This window comes from Pomacea canaliculata, linkage group LG7 (assembly GCF_003073045.1).
Source record: "Pomacea canaliculata isolate SZHN2017 linkage group LG7, ASM307304v1, whole genome shotgun sequence".
Lineage (NCBI taxonomy): Eukaryota > Metazoa > Mollusca > Gastropoda > Architaenioglossa > Ampullariidae > Pomacea > Pomacea canaliculata.
This window is the reverse complement of record NC_037596.1, coordinates 9,023,657-9,046,460: the sequence shown is the minus strand read 5'-3', so window position 1 is coordinate 9,046,460 and position 22,804 is coordinate 9,023,657. Positions and strand designations below refer to the sequence as shown.

Here is a 22,804-nt window from a genome sequence, read left to right as displayed (position 1 = left end):
TACTGTCGTAATCGGTTTTTTTTTCTTCTGAATAATGACCCGTTAAGGGAGCACTTATCAGCTCCCTTATCACAGGATGACGTGGCTCCGACGACAGCTACCTGGTCGCAGCTCCGCTCCCCGTGTCTGTCGCAATCCAGAAAACAGTTTCCACAAGGACGATGAGCAACAGAAGGAGGGTAGGAGTTTAATGACTGATATCCTGGGTGTTACTAGAGGGCGCTACGTGATAGGACTGACTGTCATGACAAGTCTGTTCGCGCTGCTTTTGCCGCGGGATCGCTCAGTTGAGAAGGCGTGGACCGGGTGTGTGAACACATCAGACGAAAGAGATTTGGAGAAAAAGCGCTCAGTGTTCTCTGAAACTTTCAAGCCAGAGGTTCAGTACACGTACAGTAAACATTGCAAACTGCGTGTGCATAAACTACTCTTGTCCTGATATTTGCTTGCTATCAACTTTGGTTTACATTGAGTACATAATGAATCAAGACACCCGTACTCACACACGCATAAATAAGCGCGCATGGCAAACACAAAGACAGGATGAGGTGGTACCACGAACACATACTTGTAAACACGTGTTGAAAGTAAAATTAATTTTTTTAGCGGGAAATGCTCAATTAGGAAAAATTATTTAAAAAAAACCGAAGTAGGCTTTTGTTAATATAAATTTACATAAAAGCTAACAGCGGTTTGTGGCAAGTTTTGCTTTTAAACAGACGAGGAACATTAAGTTATCATACATACACCGACAATCAAGGCCTCTTCAAATGTCGTGACTATGATAATTATGTACTATAAGTGTAAAAATGAGGCTTGAACAGTTTTTGTTCTCTATGAAGGAGAGAGATGATTAGTCTGTTGTCTTCTGTTAACGTACAATCAATCGAGAAAATGTTAACCGGTCTGCACTTGCTTGAGAAATACTGAAATAAATTATTTTAAAGTTTTCAGAAATCTGGCTTTGGCTCTAATCGTGTGGAGCAGCTGTTTAGAGTTCCTGACCAGTTTTTTTTTTTTTTGAACTAGCTGAGAATCTGGGACTAGTAACCCTTTATGCACGCTTGTTGTACGCTGCCTCATTATATGAAGAATGCATTTTATGGTACTCTCTAGCATTTCCATCATTATTTCATTACATTCAGCGCACAACTTTCTGCACAAGAAAGCCAGCAATATATAGAAATATCGCACGTATTTTTCAGGAACTGATACCTCGTCGGCAGAAATTTGTAAGAGTGACGGGGTCTTTGAATTCGATGTCTTTGAATTTGCTCGTCATTCTCATCATGCAAGAGAGGACAGTGTTACCTGGGAGTTCGAAGCCAGGTGGTGAGCGAGGTACACAGGGTCACTATCCTCTTCAGTAAACACTTTCAGTACGATTAGATGAAAGAAAACTCGCGTTCTCACACACATCTGCACAATGTGTTTGAAAAAAGAGCACATTTATGTGAACGACACATTTTAAAATGCCAGGAAGAAAATTCTTTTTCAATCAAAAAAAAAACAGCTAGAGGTGAGATCTGATGTTACAAAATAAAAATAAAACGAATACCAATAGTGGATATGTTTAAGCCATTTTTAAAGTCACGTTATATTGTGGAGCAATATGTGGCATTTACTAATGGCTCACAACACACTTTTGGGAGCAATAGCTTCCATTTAGCAATGTGACTACTTAAATAACGGTACTATCTGTAACTGCCTACATCATATTAGAAGGATTGTCGTATTTTTAGTTTGTCACTATGTATGGTATTATGTTTGTGTGTAAATTGTCGCGGATCGCCCCAGCGTCGAACCTTTGATGAACGTAGACAACAACAAATACGAAATGAACAGTACAAATATAAAGTTTAATAACATGTAGATGAAAATGAGAACAGACAACAACAAAAAATGATTGGAGAAAAACACATAAGCGTACACGCACACACGTACACACGCAAGAAAACAGGGGACTACACCCCGCCCCTAAAAAAATGGTAACGAGAGAGGCTAGTAAGGGAGGTAAAAAAAACCGGCTTACATTGCGGCACAGTACTGTCAGAGTTCTTGCCCCTGAGGCCTTCAGTTCTGACGTTAGATGTAGTGCACCGTGTACTCTGTTGACCCTGTGTACACTGTGTACTCTGTTGACACTGTCTCTTTCACTTTCTGTCGCCTTACTCGACGCTGTCACGCTGACCACCAGTTCGCCGTCTGTCCGATGTGCACAGGCACAGACTAAACATAGACTCACGCACACACATGCGTAGCATCTCGTTCGTTAATCAAGGCGTCCATAAATATATATAAATGTAAGACCATCAAGAAATCACTCACTCACTCGGCCTGTGATGTGTCACCCGCTCCCAGCCAACAATACCGGAAGCCCACTCCCGTCACACAGAGCCTGGTGGTCACGAACCGGCTACTGAATCTGCACCAGCCCCACGGAACAGTAATCCCCATTGCTACAACAAGCATCAGACGCAGCATCAAGCAGACGACACGACGTAGCATGGGCATGACGTCAGGCGTTGCTACAGTCAGCGAAAAAAAAGGCCTTGACCTTCCCACCACCCGCGAACCGGGTAAAAATAGCCAGGAATATGACGTCAGACGTCGTCTGCTGTCAGCCTTTCTATTACCGGTGTCCACAGCGCTGAAAGAAACACATGCACAGAAAAATGTGTGACACGCGACATTGTGTGTGTATATATATTGAGAGAGATATTTCTAACTATAATTACATGTGTTGTTTAAACAAGATTTCTGTATGAGTTACAGCTATAAGGTCAGGGACCTAGCCTATGTTTCTATGGTTACCTGCTTCTTTCTGCATAGGGTAAGGTGACAGGCTGATGAAAGATTTCGTGTACATAGCCAGGAACGTGTTATTCCTGTGTCTATGTTGTTTTTTGTAATAGTATTTTATGTTTTGTGTGTATTGTATAATAAACAACAAAGAACAAAATGCAATAAATGCAAATGTCAAAAAATGCAATAAAAACTGAAAACAATAAAAAGATCTCAGACACGAAGCTGCCTTGTCTACCGTAGCTGGAGTCACACGTAAGCCAATTTTGTCTTCAAAACACTCCAAACCCCAAGGTTTTAATTTTACTTTTTTCATGTTGGGTAGAGGCTGAGATTTCCGGAACATGAGATTTCCAGTTCCTCCAGATCAATCAGTAGTTCAACATGTGCGCCTATTAGCCCTTTATTACTGGAGTTGTACAGACAGACAGACAGATAGACAGACAGACAGACAGGCAGGCAGGCAGGCAGGCAGACAGACAGACAGACAGGCAGACATACAGACAAGCGGGCAGGCAGACAGGCAGGCAGACAGACAGACAGACAGACAGACAAGCGGGCAGGCAGACAGGCAGGCAGGCAGGTAGGCAGGCAGACAGACTATTAAAGTTTGCGACCTCTATTTGAACATTTCGCGGGAAAGGGAAGAGGAGAAATTTTCAGGTTATAACATCACAGAAAGACTATTGCAGTGTACGAAATGTGGAAGGCACAAGGGTAGACAGACATTGAAAACTCCAAAATTTCATTGACCTAAAGACAGTGTAGACGCTGTCACCTTTAGGTTGATGGAGGTTGGGGTGAGCTTAAAGTAACCAGCCCGACACTAAGCAGAAGAATCCATCGATACCCCTCCTATACTCCTCCTTGCACACACACACCCAGCAGCCACACGCTATGTCAAGTCTTCAATGCCGACTGCAGTCCTCCCCTGTACAAAACGGTTTTTATTACTTCACTCCTAGACGGAAACGCATTTAAGCCTCCATGAAGTCTTTTACCTTGAAGTACAACTCTCGCATGAGGGTGGATTATAGAGATCGGTGTAACTGTACACGTCCGGTGTTGTTCACCTTCGCAACACATGGTTGCTGGGCCGTATCTATCGCGAACTGTCGCTCTGATTGGTGTTGACTGCTAGCAATGTTGTGAACGCTGTACCAGCGTGACGTAGTACACTGTTAGTGTGACGTAGTACACTGTTAGCGGCGCTCGTTGCTCTCAGGTAGGAATCACGTACTTTGCTAGAGGATAATTAATTAACGGATCGGCTTTGGAGGCTGACATTCACAGGATAGGTTATATTGCCTATATCTACCGATATCTTGAAAAACGCAAACCATTCAAGCTGGTCTTTCAGTAAAATTAGTGACTTCTTTTGGAACATTTTGCTGGAAAGGGAAGAGGGAAAGGCTCAGGTTTTGTACTGACATGTTAATAAAACTGCGTGGTATGTTTACTAATTAGTTATAGCGACAAAATGGAATTACAACAATACTGTGTAGATTATTCGCTTTATTATCCATACTTTTCAACGAACACTTAAAATTGGTATACCTTTATAATTAATGACTACTAACAAATTGATAATTTCTTTTTGTTTGAGATATTACGCTCTTGAAATAATAAGCATAATGACAACTATGTAACTATCTACGTTAATGCTTTTGTCGTAGCAAAACATAAGTATCAGTAACATTTACATATCTCAGGAATTGTAACCATAGTCCTAACTATGCAGCCATTCCCTTTTTTAAGGAAAAACGTTTTAAAGAAATTATCAATACGATTAAGGTGTTGACTATACAGTTTTCATATTCATCTCCTTATGACAGGGAAGAAGATCTCAATAAAATAGGAAATTTCTATTATATGTAACCAAAGAAAAGTCTGTTTAAATATTCCGTGCACAGCGTCTGAGAGACTCAAATGTTACAGAAGAGATCTTTAAAATGTGCATCAAACTAGTAGTCAGGGTAATTAATTGTATACATATCTTCAAAGATTAAAATGTCAGGACAACTGATACTGTTTATTGTGTGATTACAAAATACAAAAATCAGTTACGTGGGCATTTTTTACGATATACTACTTTTACATTGATGACACGTTGCTGCCCGGCGGCTCTAGTACTTGTGGTTGTGGCTGTTGGGCATAAGAAATAAACAAAGATGAAGACGTTAAGTTACATTATGTTTCTCAAGCTTAAATAGTAAACTTAAATAAAATATTTTCTTAACTCTCTTTCCGACACACAACAATCCACTAGCCATATCACTACAGAAGGAAATCATCAAGTAACATTTACAATTCAGACACAATCAAAATGTTAGTTCACGTAGCCTCATCCCATCTGATATATTGGTATGTCCAATTATTTTTCTATAAGAAGGATACATAAATAACATGATAGGACTGTATCAATATGATGCAGACAAAATTAGAGCTACTACGGTTCTTCTTGTTTCCCGAAAAATTCATAAGGGTGCATATGTTTTAATCTTACATAGATTCATTCCTAGATAAGACAGATAGACATAGAGACTGTTAGAAAGTTAGGATAAATACTATAACTGGCACAGAACTAATCTTGTAACTGGTAGAGGATGAGTAAAATTTATATAAGCAACACACTGGTATACATACTAAATGTAGGAAATATACAGCTCATAATGCAGCGGTTCTCAACCTTTTACTTGTGACACCCCCCTGACGACCAAAGGTACGTCCGCGCGCCCCCCTTAGCCAGCAATGTAAGCTAATTTCACTAATACCGGTATAAGAAACTTTTCAAAAATGACCACCTTCGCGCCCCCCTTGTAAGCACGTCGCGCCCCCACCAGGGGGGCACGCCCCACAGGTTGAGAACCGCTGTCATAATGTCTACGGACTCACCCGGTGTTAATGCTCTTGTCGATGTGATTTGGGGATCTGCCACATAAAAAAGGAACAATTTAAGTAAAGCTGAGTGACGATCAAAGATACAGACGAAGTTCTCTGGTAACACCAGTAAATTTGTTTTACAATAGAAAACTTATAGCAAGCAGTGTTTAAAAAAACACGATTAAGTAAATAGTGGTGCGGTGTTCATACTATGTACTTGATCTGATATGAACAAACACAAGTACTTACCTCACTTATTAGTCTAAAAAAGAGACACTGACCAGACTTGGCTTAGTATGAAGCCTGTGTACATGACGGAGCAGTGTCTGCTGTAAACTACCCATGCCATGCAGACCTCTGTGTGTGTGTGTGTTTGCTGTTAAAGTTGCCGGGCTTGTCAGACTGTCCGAGTGCTAATCAGTTTAACAATACACGGGAACGAAAGTATGGTGCAGATAGTTTCTCTGCTTTCCACGCAATGCTTACATAGGTCACTAACATCAAGGAATATATATATATAGAATGTGACGCGAAGTCAGTAAGAAGAGCCCACAAAGGCAAGAGGCACCAGAGCGTGTCTGAGGTGAAGCCACGGGAGGGAGGGAATCGGTATTCAACACCGAGCCAGCAACTAAGACTCTATCACGGCAAGACAGCCCTGTAAGCAAATGCCACATGCAGAGAAAGAACAGCGTGTCCGAGGCGAGAGATGAACCCAGGACAGCCAACCTTCATTGTATTGGTCACAGACGTTACGCCACCGGACCTCCCGTGAAGCCGCAGTGTGACCTCACGGACCGGTGTAAGAAGATGTATAGACAGCCGCCTTTTGGGACGACAGAAGAGACACACGAGATCGCGACCCCTGGTGCAGTCGCATACTTCTAGCCCGGACAGATTCTTCACATCAAAAGGTCGTGCAAGCTAGTGAAAGCTTGTGGTCTACGAAGGAGCAAAAATTGTATTCGCCCAGTTCCTTGCAATCGTCGTTACACAAAATTTGTCTTACAAGAGCAAAAACGTGGAACACAAGAGAGAGAAAGTATGTTGAGTTGACAGATTAAGAAGTGCCCTAAGGCTTGACTCATTTTCCACATATAATTATCAAGCTATTAAGATTGTGCCCAATGTGGGGATTAATATTTGTGACTATATGTATGTGCCACTATTCCACAGTGACTAAGAATTTGCAGTTATAATTTGTTTGCCTTTTTAAAATATATTTGTGTGTTGTGCCGGACGCAAAAGCCCGGAATTTATACTTTTTTTTTTTTATTTCAAGCGAACAAACGCACGAATGAATGTACACATGGGCTAACGTAATTATATCTCCTATAATCATTACAGTTTCATTTAATAAAAACATTTCTTGCATTATATATTTCTAGTAATAATTTTAGTGCATACAGGATTCTGCCATAAAAACAAACAAACAAACAATTAGAAAAAAATATTACCTATCTTCTCATAAGAAAGTAGCACAGAAGGGTTAACTTAACGCACTCACCAGATGAGCACATTGCTTGATAAAAAAAATCAAAGTCACCAATCACTCCGACTCCGTTGTTGGAAAAGTTAATGTACATGTGCTGTCCAGAGCTGTTGTAGAATCGCTGTGATCGTGTGTCGTTAAACCTACCCAGAATAGGGTCTGAATTCGACATACCTGTAAAAGGAATGTCTTACATCAAATACTTCACATCTGCTGCTTCTAAACTTTAGAGTTTAGATTGATTGTCGAAAACCACGAACAATGTCAAGATAGAGTAATTTCACATGCTACCGTCGACTGAAGTAAAATTAAGGTTTCCAATGTGTCCAGTGTGAATGTGTCTGTCTAGTGCCTGCTCACTGCCGTGAACTCAGTAGAATGAGCACGCGATGATGGTCAGAGGTTGCAATTGCCGCTGCCTCGTGCTGATCACACTCTCGACACCTCCACCAACTCACTCCGACATTTACCGAACACTTATACTAAACTGCTAATTTTAATTTACTCGACCCCGAGCCTCAAGCGCGCTTCCCCAATAACCTGCAAAAGGCAATTTAGTGTAATAAAGAAATTATTATTGATCGAGAGTTTTACAAATCAATTTACAAGATAATACAAGTCCAAGTATGTCTGTTCTCTAGGTGTCCCGTTATTTCTCTATCCCTATTCCAGGCATCGTGAGCCACTAATTGCCTTAATTACTACACACAGCACACTACACTCTTTAACTGCTCGTTGATTCTTGGGGTAGGCATCATCATCATCGTCGTCGTCGTCGTCGTTGTGGTCGTCGTCGTCGTCGAAGAATACAACAAGATGTGTACTAAACTTTATCCTTCGGGTAATCGTTGATAGTTTCAAAATATAGTTTTCTCAAGTTTGTCGAAAATACTAAATATAAAACATTACTGACAAAAAGTACTGTCAAGATAACAGAAAAACAATAATTCGATGATAAATTGACAATTGATAAACTAAGCTTCCTACCGTCCACAAGGCTCACGTAGTCACAACATTTCTTAATGGAAACCATTCCGACCACAACCCACACGATGCAACCACTGGGTGCGGTGATAAGCCACTGACAGCTGACATTACTGTAAACAGTGATCAACACTAAAGTTATTACTGACTGATGGCACTAATCTGTTGTATGTTGGTGCTCTGAAAACAAATATGAACATGAGAAAGTTTTATTGGTTCTCGTTTTGAAGATATTTGATAGAGTTCATTTTCTGTTTCACCGTGTACACATATCAGGTAGAGCTGTAACAGCTGATACAAGCCTACAATGATGTCATATTGCATCACATTGCACAATACCGTCATGCATACGTCAACCAGACTCTATTACATCATTTTCTGATGTAATTCACTACTACTGCCACTCGGCTGCTGAAGAAAGCTGACGTCAGCAGTGTTGTATATATAGCCCAGTCAGAAAAGATGGACATTTAAAATATTTAATACTTCGTGGGATACAGTGTAAGCTACTGTTACATAAAATTGTTATTATTTTAAACATTTAGTTACAATACACAGCACTAATGCTATATTTGTGGGAAAGAGACAATTCTATATTTAAGAAGAAAAATATCACTTCATAGGCGAAGAGGACATTTCTACCTTTTGTGTTTCGGATACAAGATAGGCATGGTAAGAGACTTCCTATTTCAGAACCTCCAGAAGAATATTCTCTTGATTTAGCTGATGAGGATGAGAGTGAGGTCACCTGTTCTTCTGGCCAGTCAGCATACAGTGGTTCCGATTCTGACTGTGGTGCGTTATCAACCACCTCACAGGAAAAGACTAAATGACCTGGTTCGTGATTTTAACTTATCCAAGAACAAATCAGAATTGCGAGGTTCAAGACTCCAACAGCGGAATATAGAAGACATCTAGGAAAAGATGTCACAATTACTTCATATTGAAAGCGCCACCAACAGCTGGACCCTTTCTTCAAAAAAGCAGCTAATCTGGTATTCTGTTACGTTTTTAAGGGCGTCATAAATGCCTTTAAAATCACCTATGGCCCACAAGAATGGAGACTGTAGACTCTACGAAACCCTGCTTTTGCACAATGGAAATCTTCCATCTACTGAATTCCACTGAATGTAACAAGTACAGCTGGCACCTCTATTCTGATAGAAACATAGTTGTCCTATTAGCGGGATTGCACAGGGGATATAAAAAATACATGATTCTTATGTGCTTTGGATAGCCAAGCAAGGAAACTGCACTTCTTGCGGAATGAAGGGATTTGCAGGCTAAATGTAGTAGCTGGAGAGAAGAATATCCAGCATCAAGCTCTGGTCAAGGCTCACAAAATCATGCTACCACTCCTTAATATCAAACTAGGCTTGATGAAAAACTTCTGCAAAGCCATGGATCGGACTTCGCCAGCCTTCCCTTACATGTATGAAAACTCCTCGATTTAGCAAGGCAAAGACAAACATCATCATGGAATCGCACTAATGTTACAAAATACCAGCTGTTTACTGCTGGACACTCCTCTGGGGCGCTCCCGAACAGCTGTACAAGAAAAAGGCAATGAAATCTAAGACATCAATTGCTATTAGTACAGAGTTCGTGATGTATACAATAAAAATTGCAAATTACAAAAAAAAAACCTAGAGCCAACTTTGCATTTTGATTGTCCTTTTTTGTTGATCATATACACATTGATAAGAAATGAGTAACTTTATTTACGAAAAATGAATTTTGTAAAAACATGTTGATCAATAAAACCAGAGGGAGTGCTGACTGATCGTGCATTTGCAATGTGAGATGTGCAAGGCATTTATAAATAATACACCTGCCAATACAGCATAATGCAACAGATTATTTACTTCTTGAATGGTGTTTAACGTAGAGTATGTCTGTTATTTTTTTGGTTAAGACTGTCACGTGTTAGGTGGTAGTAGTAGTAGTGGAAATAATGGTAACTGTGGATTTGTTTCAAAACAAAGGTAATATTAGTCGAAAAATCGATTTAAACCACTTCTTCAGTAACTGTTAAATTCAATCCACCCACTTGTTGAGTTAAAGGGATACTAAAGGGAAAATTAAACTGCTTAGAAACTCGTAAATAGTAGGATCAATTTGAATCTCGTCTATTTTCATGTCTGTTCATGTGAAAAAAGTTGAAGGTTTGTAGTAGAATGTTGCGTTTAAGACGAGAAATTACACGGACTCTTTCGTCTGCTTCGACGAACTCTCGTTCTCGGTCACGTGACCTTATGACGTTTCAGTAGGATTGTTTACATGTGAGACCGAACCATGCCTGCACCCGATTGCCACGAAAAAATGGGAAAAGATTCGACATTGTCATCATTTTCCGAAAGACAGATCGAGCCTTACAAAAAGAATGTGTCATACAATAACAAGGCTCGATGCCACACGTTTGGTAGCCCAGAGAGGTCGAGGTGTTGTGCAAGCATTTTGTTGACGATCAGTGCTTTACTAGCCGGACCCGAAATGTCCGAACAGTTAGATTTGGCCTTCAAGGCACAGCTTCTGCCAGATGCAATTCCGACCATTTTTCAACACAATGAAATTTCTCGAAAAAAGAATGAAGGATCTATCTGACAGACGAGTTTCACTTGCCAAACGACTACAGCATAAACAGGTCAGTGTCAGTGCTATGTACTGTTACTGTGTTTACAAAATGCACTTTTCATTATTGGTAGATAACATTACAATATACATATATCAAAGACTGTATATATCTATAAAACAATAAACGTGTTATGTGGTACTTATAATAAGCGTGTTTCAATAGGTAAAAATTCATAGTACATGCATAATAAATGAAAAATGTCAGCATCAAACTGAAAGTGTAAAAGAAATGATTGTTGAAATCCTGTCACTTGTTACATTATTTTTTTAAAAATCATTGTTTGCTTTTATAAAATGAAATATTTTAAATTCATATTTTTGAAAGACAGCCTATTTGTTTATGAAATCTAAAAACAATGAAATTCATGTGAAAGGTATTTCCTACATAATGAGCTTATCAACAATAGTAGTGAAATCTATGTGCAGTACACTGCGGAAGTTAGAATTGATATTTCAACATTTGAAAATTAGAGTAATATTAATGATTGTGTTTTATGTTGGATACTGTAAAGAATTAAAAATAAAATAGCTTGATCACATGGTATAATCATACATGTTTTATTATTGTTTTAATGTTTTGTGGAATGATTACTTTATAAAACTTTAATGTTCAGACTATAACAAGTCAGTCACAACAAACAGTTCAATGTGCTTAAATAAAGAGGTCCAGACCCAGATCTCAGCTCCAATCCTGAAAGGTAATGGCCACTTTTAGTTCTTTTCTCTATACACATCTCTTTTATCTAAAATTGGCATGAATTCCACAAACTGTGCCAGATATTTTCTTCTTATAAGGATATTCAAGGCCAAAAATATGTGCAGTTTTAAAACACTTAGATAAAAAAATAATTTTATATGGCTTTGTAAAATTTTTATGTGGATAAATTTTTTTCATAATGAATGAAAAAGAAGGAAATTGTGTCTATAAATGTCTGCTAGGTGTGATCCTGATATTGATATGGGAGTCAGAAAATGAAAAATGACACCTCAGAGTGGAATAATTCAGCAGTTCGAGGAGCACAGTAAAAAAATTTATATTGCAGTTACTAACAAACAGTCAGTACTTGATAGTTTATATCAGAAACATGCTAGCACAAGAATTTAAGCTGATATTTAGCTATAAAAATGATTTATGGTTTTAACTATGATTTTAGTCTCGATATTTGTCTCTAGAATTCTCAGAAAGATGAACTGGGCACAAATCCCTTCTGGAAAGAAAATTTATCATTCACGAAAAGAAGTTGGAGGAGCTGCTGAGTGTCTGCAGGCAGTGTAGCAACCCCTCTATCACAACTATAGATGAGTGTCACATAGAAGTCAAATTTATAACCATATGCCAAGACAGCTTCTGTGGCCATCATTACTCCTGGACATCACAGCCACACTCTTTTAGGCTTCCTAAATGTTCAACCTTTGACAAGTACACAAACACACATGTATCTCAAATTGTCCACTTGGTTTATTGGAATCCATAACTGTGCAAGAATTAAGAAAATTATGACAAAATACATTGTTGAAACTGTTTTAAATGCTTACAGAGCAATCAAATGAAAAATTCACATGCAGTGGAACTTGAGGAAATAAAAAGATTAAGCCACATGTCTGTATATTATGTGAAAGAAAGAAATCAGTTCTCACACAGTTTTCCTTGCATTGTTATTAGTTTGTAAGAAAATAAAGAATGAAAGGTAAATTCAGCACCAAGTATTTCAGAAATGATGTTTGTAAAATAAAAATGCCAGATGCATGCAAGATTTGTTTTGGACATAAAGATAAAGTGTGTCCCATACCTGAGTTTGAACAAATAAAAGAATTAATGTTAACAAAGGGAAGATTTATTTTACAATTCATGTCAGATACATGATGCATCTGATATGAAGTGTGTCCAATAACTGGATTTGGATAATGTAACAATTTTCATGATGTATAGGGAACATTTTCTTGACAATTCACTTTTAAGCTTTTACTCTACATTTTTTTATGCTTCAACATTTGTTGTGGCCATTCCTCACAATGCTCACAAATGCACCAGTCTGAAACTGTGATAAATGAATCTATGTAAATACACATTTAAACAACAAACATATAAGTTAAAAGCACAGGCATAATAACATATAAAGCAAACGTCTCTGCTTGAATTCTATCCATCGTTGTTATAAAGTAAGTCATTAGTGTAAAGTAAGTCATTAGTGTAATTATTCAAACTATATCCCCCAAAAAAGGCTGCAAATAGTATTATATTAAAGTCTGTTTAAAATATTTAAATACAGATATTTCAAACTATTAATTTTTTAAACTATCCTTAGGAAAGTTCACTTAAAACCCAAATTATAACATATAAAATGTGAATATTCCGGTGTGTGTGAGGAAATAATTAGCATACCAAATGTAATTTATTTTTTAAATACACTACGAAGTGAATTCGTCAACAACAATGCCCAGTGTAAAGAGTTTGAGTGCATTATGTTTATTTAAAGTGCTTGAAGGTAAAGCATGCGTTCACTTTCTGTTCCGTGCACACAGTATGACTTACTTTCTATAGTCTACCAGAGATCTGTCCTACAGATTCTGGTCCTACGTACCTGCTTTGTGCTTCGACTGCTGCAAATTTTCCTCGTCCTCCGAGGATGTGCAGTCGATTGTGAGCTGATGCAAGTGTTCAAATTGGTAAAAATTGAACATTATTCATGGCCATCTCGATAAGTTAATGACTTTGGAGATCACAAATCCAACTAAGAGACACACCGATCACTATCCTAGCAATGACACAGACTTCCTGTCGTTTGTGACGTCACAAAAAGACTCGTCTGCTGACTATCTCGGAAGATATGTAGCTACTCGGCGGAAGGACACAAGGGTCGACTTCACTGGATTTTTTCGATTTTTATAAACATCGGCAACCGAAATAGTGCTAATAAGTGGTAATTAAGTGAGAAACGAATCCTTTATTTCACCTGTATCGCTCTCGTGCTCTGTAATTCTAACTAAATCTATTTTTGAAACGTTTGACTGTCGCCACAGCCTTATCACTACCCTTTAGTATCCCTTTAAGAACGTTGACTATCAAACTATGTAAACAAATATAAAAAATTCAGCTGTTAAAGTAAATTAATTTTAAAAATAATTAACATGAAAACAGGAAAGTTTTTCTTGTCTAAAGATGTGAACATTTCTTGATATACTTTTTAGACAGGAAGGCGGTTTGTAAGTTTTCATTATTTTTGGGCTCATTAAAAGGGCAGTCGCTCCTGGGTTTTGTGTCCATTAACAGTATGCGCCTCCCAGTCCATCCCTTGCTTGCGTGATCACTTCTGGCTGCTGTGTCCACTAACAGTACCAGCCTCCCAGTCCACCCCTAGCTTGCTGGTCACTCTAGGCTCCTGTGTAAACACGCATCTTGCACAGGCGGCCTCTCACCTTTCACAACCAACCGCTCCTCTCAGCGCCTCAGGAAGAATCCCTGAGTGACGCTACGCTGTGGGGTTCGCTATATTGTCTCCCAGGGGCTGCAACCAATGGTTAGCGCCAACAACACCCACGTGACGCTACAGCGCGTGAGGGCTTTTTGCTCGCAAACCGCGGACAAAGCTGGGATGGGCGATGACCACTGAACCCTCATTGTTACAACAAGCACCAGATTCAGCATCAAGCAGACAACCAGTGACGTTGCATGGGCATGACGTCAGGCGTTGCTACAGGCAGCGAAAAAGGCCTTGACCTTTCCCCGCGAACGATGATAATGGTATTAATAGAATTTTATGTTTGGTATGCACGCTGTCAAATATCTAAGGATAATCTTCTTTTTTACTAGGAAAATTTAAAAAATCCAAACAAAGTGAGCAAGAAATCAAGTAGAATTTTGTTAAAACTTCTACAAAGGTTAAAGTTACAATATGAAACTATAAAAAGTAGAAAGAAAGGCAAGCTTTTGGGAAATACATGTTTTATTTGTCATTCAGTAATAAATTTTAATTCTTCAAGAATGTTTATCTTTTATATTTTATCAAAGTGACCTGTCTGATCTACGAATGGCGCATGACAAAAGCAAAACTGATAAACTTCAAAGAACGGTCTGTACCTTCCATGCGTGACAAAAGGTCGCAGGTCATCTTGGTCATCCATACTTTTCCAGTCATCTTACACATCATTTATATCACGTAGCTAGAAGTGAAGTGTTTATGCCTTTTGTACAATTTAATTGCTTAGTTTTCTGTAAGCAAGTAGTTAGCCCTGCATACTCAAAGATCATCTGAGTACAACGTGCTGTAGCAGTAAAGATGTGCCAGTTGGAAAAAAAACAATTAGAAAAAAGAATAATGTACCACTGCGATGCATCTGCTGAGATTTATTTACTTTGTCATACAATGAGGTAAATGACTGTCACGCTGTCTGTACTGTCTCGCTATTTACTGTAAACTGAGAGAATGGTTACTGAGTAATAATCGTTGAATAGAAAATGATTTTAATACATGACATACCCGCAATTGTAGGACGAGTAATAAGAAGACAGCTCTTTCATTTGCCCGACTACAGCAGTGAGATCCGTAGGGTCGACAGAGCACGCTGCACAGGTAAGTAATAGCGTGAGATAATCATCCTTGATTCATCACCTCAGGTTTAGTTTAAAAGAGATTAAAACGGAAAAAAAATCAAAATAGATATTGGATAAATCTTCATTATTATTGTATATTATTATATATAAAAGAAATCAGCGTGGATAAGAGATAAGGTTACATTATGATCGCTTGCCTGCATAACAATCTCCACACACAGAATCATAATAAATTCAAAGAAGTGGTGCCTGTAACGATAAAGAGAAGTATTTAAAGTTGCCTTAAAAGTTGCTGAACTAATGAAGGAACACTTACCATAGATGGGAACAGCCTCGTAGGTCAGATTGAAGCCCGAGTTGACATTCAAAAAGTTGGTGAAAAATCTGATGAACATGTACTGTCCACAGCTGCTGTAGACTTTCTGCGAGGGCGTGGACCGGAAAGTATCTATACTAGGAGAATAATCCAACATCCATGTGACGGAAATATTTATGTCAGAGAAAAAACAAGTGGGACGACCTGAATCGTTCCGTTTTTAATTTTTAGTAGCCAAATGTTCTCTCCCTCTCACTCTCACACCCACACACTTTAAAAAACGCCTCCACAAAGTCTAGCCGGAGGTTATTAGTAGATATAAAGATTGTCAACAATAAACACAGTTACTTTAATAAGCTAGTTACTATGAATAATAAAAACGTTATTTTGAATAATTTATTTTTTGAGTTTAAAGACATCTAAGACTAATTATGATACAACCACCATGACACACACACACATCAGCTAGCATTTAGTAATGTGAATTGTAAACTTTTACCGTCTATAATCTGGAGGTAGTCATTATAGAGGTCTACATTGACGGTCCAGACAGTCGCCCTGACAACATAGCCACTGGGAGCGGACAGTAGCCACCGACAGTCGGCGTTACTGTTGATAAAATTCTTTATTAATCTAGATGTGTGGAACATAGCAGTAATAAAGCTAGTTATAGTACAGAACTTATTCATTAACCGTAAATGGAAATCCGATAAAAAGTCCGGGTAATCTTTTTTCACTTTTGTCGTCCTTGTATGTAAAAAATGGTCATCTGTGACTTATCAATATAACAGAGTGGAATACTTCTCTACAGTTACACTGAGTTTGAAAGAGGGCGGACTGGGGGACCTATAATTTATTAAAATCCGCAGACCAGGGAATTCTTACCTGACAAACTGCTTGACATCACAGGAAATGTCCCAGGGTCACATTCTCACCTGCAGTCTCTAGTCTTTCTCTAGTTACCCAGCACAGAATACTTCTAAAGTACTTAATAAAAACTCACTGAAGAAACTGAGAGATGAAAACGGCGACATATATCGTGATAGAATAGCGATCGTAGTCCTGTACAAATCATAACCTGTTGTATTTACTAATTAACATCTTCAGCTTTTTCCCTACATAAGTGTTAAATTTATTTAGTAGTGTATTATTGGCTGTCACGATGTCCGCGTGGAAGCATGTTGCTAGGGCTGAGAAAAAAAACCACTGTATAAGGAGTAATAATATGTGAACGAAATGCACTCTTTTTAATCCACTCACTTATGATAGTTTAACGGATAGTTTGGCGAAGTCAGGACACGGATCTGTCCAGGTATGACAGAGACATTCTTGCCGTCAACTGGACACTCTGTGGGAGAAATAAAACATTAGATGACGGTGGTGAGACAAGGGTGTAGCTTGTAAAAATTAGTTATTTATATTATCGGCAGTGACACGAACAACGTGATAAAACATGTCATATAAATAAAATACAGATAACAAGAACAATAAATAAATTCAATAAGAATGATTTAATATAAATGTTACAAAATACAAAAAAATGATTGGAAAAAGGATTAGACACATTCGATGGTCGACGGAGATTAATGACAAATGCCCGCCCTTAGATATTGTTCATCAACCCAGACAAATCGAAATTTAGGGTAAATGATATGCTCAATTAACAACACAAACTGTATGTATCGTCTTTAATGTGATGTTTAGATGTATAGAAAATGTGATGTATAGTTGTCCCTCTTAAAAATCAGGATCACTGCAGCAACGCAAACGATGTAAGGAATGTGGACTATTCTGAATGCAGGCTACGATAATAGGTTAAGGCCTGGCAAAACCAATTTCTAATAATAAACCATAAATATGTACCGCTGCGTATAAACGTGCTAAACACAGCATAAAGCTCCCTTGGGTCGATTCGGAACTATAGACTGCAATCGATGGAAAAGACGCCCTTATAAAGGGGGAAAAACATTGTCACCGCTACGAAACGAAGCAAGATAAAAAAAAGTAACAAACCCATATATTGCAAGAGGATCTGGAAAGCCATCAATCAATTAACAAACAAATCAAAATGAACCGGTCTTACAATTACAGTACCCCTTAACACATCAAACACATATTTTGCAGGATTTGCAGTAGTCTCAAAGAAAAAAATCACAAGTAAGCAAGCAAGACAAACTACTAAGTTTTTGTAACTCAACACAGATTAATACCGATCTTTCCAGTCCCCCAATAAGTGTATTGAAAGTACATCAAGCACTTACCCAGCTCAAGGAAATAAACACCAGAGATCCTGACAGCATCGGTAACAAATTTCTTACGCTATCAACACCGGCCATTGATAAACTATTTGTATAACCTTTGCATTGATAAATCCTACTTTTTCCAACCCACCTTAAGGAAGCAAACGTTTTCACAATACAAAAATAAGGTGATCCAGCGGGTATACAAAATATCGCTTAACCTCAATTCTATCACTTAATCTCAAAACACTTAGAAAAACACATCCATAAGCACATAAAAGAGCATCTAATAAGGCATAACCTTTATTAACACTTACACTTCTCTAAAATTTAATGTTCCTGTTCCTGGAACAGATTTTTGTTTTAAATCAGTTCTTTGCTGTGGAATAGCATCTCTTTACATCTTAAACAATAAATCGCCCTGAGGTTTTTCACGCCAATTGCTAAAATATAATTGTGACCCTCCACGACGAAATGAATCTCAAGTCGCGCGGAGCAGTTTTGTGCTAGAGGTCACGAAATTTTATGGGGTCAGTTTTGTGCAGTTTGACTTTTCCTTAAAAATGGATTCCTTGGTTATTAAACTATCAGGAAAATACGCTGTGACGTTAAAATAAAAGTTTGAAATCGACTTTAAATAGGTTTTGATCAAGGTACCCTACTGCGATCCGTACCGATTTCAGGCGAAATTCAAACGCTGTGTCGATACTGTTTCCCTGTCATAGCTACATCGTGTTATACCTTGACAGAAAGTATAGTCTGTAGTCTGTATGTTTAACTTCTTTAAAGAACGATTCAAATATTAACCGATGAAAAGATTTGTCTGCAAAAGTTTAGGAGTAAACAAATCTGGCCCGCCATCTTATAACATACCAAAATGTAAGAAATTTTCCTAAAAAAAGATTCCAAAACCATAAAGCATCAGAGATTCCTCCCAACTCCATGACTCTAGTAAATATTTGTTCTAACCACTACTAAGAACACGCTCCTTATAAGTGTGGGTATGCGCTATATATATATATCTCTCGCATTTCTATTATTATATTTAGTAGTAGTAGTAGTAGCAGTAGTAATTTAAAAGGACACTTTACACTCACACACATATCAAGTTTCACAAAAATTAGTCTTAAAAAATAAAGGTACAAAACACAAAAGAGAAGAAGTAGTCTGAATTGACAGACTGAAAGTAAAACGCTCTTAGGAAAAAAGAATGTACTGACCAGATAAGAGCACTGCTTCATAATAAAGATTAAAACCACCGCGCCTTGGAATACCATTGGTAGAAAAGTTGATGTACATGTACTGTCCAGAACTGTTGAGGAGTCGCTGTGAGGGCAAGGCGTAAAACCTGCCCAGACTGGGGGCTAGAGCCGACATACCTGTGACAAAGAAGTGTTTTGACATTTAGTACTCAGTTACCAACATCTGTTTCTTCTATTTTTTGATAGCTTTAGTATAGAAAGCCATGGATATGCAGTAAATTGTGGGATGGCGAGATGGAGAAAATACTTTGAGACTAGTGGAAAAATGGTGGCCATTACCTTAACATGCTACCGTCGACATTAGTCAAACGATGCTTTCAGATATGCACTTGCCATCGATCTTTTTTATACTTTATAAAGTTAGTAGTGTGAAAATACCAGGTCTACTTTATTACAAGTTGGAAAGAATCGCTTCCTTTCAACGACATCTTTGTGTAAATGACATTGACCTTTGCGTTTATCACTTGTTACTCCTCGAGGAGCATAAGGCAACACCTCGCCAGCGGACCCGTTATAGGGCAGCCCCCCTCAGTTGGGCCCACGCGCTTCCGACGTCCTTTGCCCCGCTCTCTACTGTTCTTTTCCAAGTCTGCTTTGGCCCCCCAACTCTCCTCTTCCCCTGAAGGTTCCAGTCAAGTGCCTGCCTGGCAAAGGTGTCAGCTGGTTTGCGCAGGGTGTGTCCTATTCAGCCCCATTTGTGCTTTTTGAGGTCTTGGCTAGTACCATTTAGGTTGGTTCTTTTCCACAGGCAGTTGTTGGAGATCTTTTCAGGCCATCTTATTCCCAGAATATGGCGTAGCCATCGGTTGGTAAGGGACTGGACCTTGTTATTGATGGTGTTTGTCACTCTCAAGGTTTCAGACTCATACAGTAGGACTGCTTTCACATTGGTGTCGAAGATGCGGGTCTTACTACGGAAGGATAGAACTCTTTGTAACGATTTGTATTCTTTCCACCCTGGAAATTGTATCACTTCTTGCAGTCCTTCGTACTCAGCTCTCAAACCGTTTACAAAAAAATGTTTTTAAGTGTTCAAATGACCACACATTTCCTGCTCCTCCACATGACAAACGGCTTCAGGGGTCTTCTGTCTCATAATTAACTAACAGTGGCATGAGTTTGCTACTAGACAACCTGGCACCTGCTCACATTTGTTAACGTTCTCGACGTTTGTCGAACAAAAGTATTTCCCTCACATGGGTTAGCTCATTCTCTACTTATGTGCCGTACCTTTGGGATTTTTTTCTTTCTAATTGTGACTCTGCTCTCAATTACGCATTTACTTTTTTATCAGAAGTGTTAATGTCTCTTATTGCTAGATGTGTTCATGGTTTTATTAAAGCTGTTGTGATGCTAAAGACCTATCATATTGGTCCAAGTTTAATACACCACCTCCTAGGGGCCGCCTTGTTTGCCTTAGCCAGGAATGCATTTATTCCGGGAATAACAACAACAACAACAACAACAACAACAACTACTACTACTACTACTACTATAATTAATTTATATATCGCCATATCTCGATCCTATGTACAAACAAAACAAAGAAAACACAGACAAAAAGAAACGGACGAACACAACATAAACCAAAAATGCATTATCTGATAAACTCAACCTCTTACCATCCATAAAGTTTAAGTAGTCACAGCATTCATCAAGGGAAACCTTAAGAAGAGTCACTCTAACGATGTAACCAGTCGGAGCGGTGATCAGCCACTGACAGCTGGAGTTACTGTTCATCAAAGAGAGCTGACTGGTTGTGGAGTGGATCATTAGACATTTGCAAGGCATTTGACAATAATGCACCGAGAGAGACAGAATAATGCAGCAGCAGAGCTACGTTTATCAGAGTGTTAAAAGCAAACAACATGCCCCTTACACGTTAGGTAGCAGTAGTAGCAAAAACTTTAGCGTAGCCGTGAATGTTTTCTGAATAATAAAGGTAACTTCAGGCTCCTAACTTTTCGGTAGTGGAGAGAGAGAAACGTTTTAGAATTCGCCTACCCCTTGTTGACTTACCCTCCCCAGGGGATGTAGCTGACTAGTTTAGTGTCAGAAATCCGACAAAGATATAACAGTATAAATCATCTGACATATACATAGCAAAGTCAGTTAAGGTCTGGTGAAATAATACAAAAAATACACTTCTAAACTAAGAATTTTTAATTTGGTAAGCATACTGTCGAAAGATAGAGAAAGCTTCTTTCTGTAAAATACTTTCACTTTCAGAAGAAACATCAAAGAGATAATGTGTATACTATTTAATTGTGAAACCTAGCAATAGGGAAACAGGTGAGCCCTGTGTGCTCAAAAACTTACTGAGTACAACTCTTTTTTACAAGTAAAGACCACTATGTAGAAATTGGTAGTGTACCGTCGAGATGTATCTGCTCAAGTTTATTTAATCTATGAGACATATTGTGATGCACGTGACTTCAGTTACACTTGCTGAGCAGAGTTTATACCTATAAGCTTAGACAATGGTTACTAAGTAGTAATCTTTTCACAGATGTTCTCAATAAAATGACTTACTTTGGATAGTTTGGGTAGTCAGGAGATTCCAGGTAACTGACTTCCCCGACTACAGCCGAGAGAGCTGAAGTGTTGACAGAGCAAACTGCACAGGTGAGGAATAGCGTGAGACATTCATAACTGATTCATAACTGCAAGTGAGAATTAAAGCAAAACTAAAACACAAACAAAACCTATTACACAGGCTTTACAAAATGTCTCTGTACGATTGTAAACAATTACTTAAAAGGAAATTGATGAGATATGTTAATAAGATTTGTTTTATGTACCTAGTAAAGGTCTGTAATCACATAGCATGTGTGTAGCTAATGTACCCTGTTAATGAAAGAGAGACTGTTAAATAAACCTTTCGAAAGGCACAAAGTGTTTCGTGGTTATTGAAAAGAACTCGGATACGCAAAACTACAATTAGTGCATGGCACAATAATTTTATGGAGAGAGGAACAGCATTGAATAATGAAAGAAATGAAGGACAAAGAATATCAGAAGAAAAGGGTGATCATGCGCGACAATCCTTTGTTCTTCAAAATCCATTTGTATTGCTGCCAGACAGTTACAGGTACCGCGTTCAACAGTGTACAAGGTTTACACAACAACTTGCGATTGTACGATTTTAAAATGCAACTCTATCATACGCTTGAGCGAAACGATTAACCAAGAGGAAGAAAGTTGAACTAAACATCTTTGAATGAATGTCTGCAACATTCGTCACCAGAGTTTGTCTTGTGCTTTGTAGACCTAACGGTGCCCATATAAAGGTGTATTTACTAAAGCAAAACACCTTCAAAATCTATTCCGCATTTTGTCATAATTTGTACAGACTGATTTATTCATTTAAAAAATCATTAAAAGCATAAGAGACTTTGTGTACAACCTGTACCACCTTTTCTTAAATAAAATGTAAAGGAATTAATTTACAGAAAGAAAAAGGTAACTTTATTTTAAAAAGTTATTCCGAGCAGTAGTTAAATACAACCCTAAAACAAATCACGAACTATTAAATACTGCTGCAGCTTTCATACGATGCACTTGATCTGGGAAACTCTGTGTGTGTTTTTAACAGTAAAGGCATGGAGGCACTCTGCAAAAAAAATATATTGACCA

General features: G+C 38.3%; 1 protein-coding gene across 3 annotated transcripts in view; it reads right to left on the bottom strand.

The window, feature by feature from the left end:
- Window positions 1-4,315: 4,315 nt before the first annotated feature.
- The window catches only part of LOC112567946 (deleted in malignant brain tumors 1 protein-like), a 67,734-nt gene continuing 49,245 nt past the window's right edge, over window positions 4,316-22,804 (bottom strand). For all 3 annotated transcript variants that reach the window (XM_025244874.1, XM_025244875.1, XM_025244876.1), the window contains exons 7-17: window positions 21,701-21,785; window positions 20,791-20,900; window positions 19,127-19,285; window positions 16,927-17,014; window positions 16,166-16,275; window positions 15,667-15,798; window positions 15,277-15,361; window positions 8,168-8,277; window positions 7,196-7,354; window positions 5,701-5,736; window positions 4,316-4,950 (exon numbers count right to left, since the gene is read on the bottom strand). In XM_025244874.1, coding sequence (XP_025100659.1) covers window positions 4,865-4,950; window positions 5,701-5,736; window positions 7,196-7,354; window positions 8,168-8,277; window positions 15,277-15,361; window positions 15,667-15,798; window positions 16,166-16,275; window positions 16,927-17,014; window positions 19,127-19,285; window positions 20,791-20,900; window positions 21,701-21,785 — 1,160 coding nt within the window. In that variant the 3' untranslated portion in view covers window positions 4,316-4,864. The remainder of the gene's footprint in view (window positions 4,951-5,700; window positions 5,737-7,195; window positions 7,355-8,167; window positions 8,278-15,276; window positions 15,362-15,666; window positions 15,799-16,165; window positions 16,276-16,926; window positions 17,015-19,126; window positions 19,286-20,790; window positions 20,901-21,700; window positions 21,786-22,804) is intronic.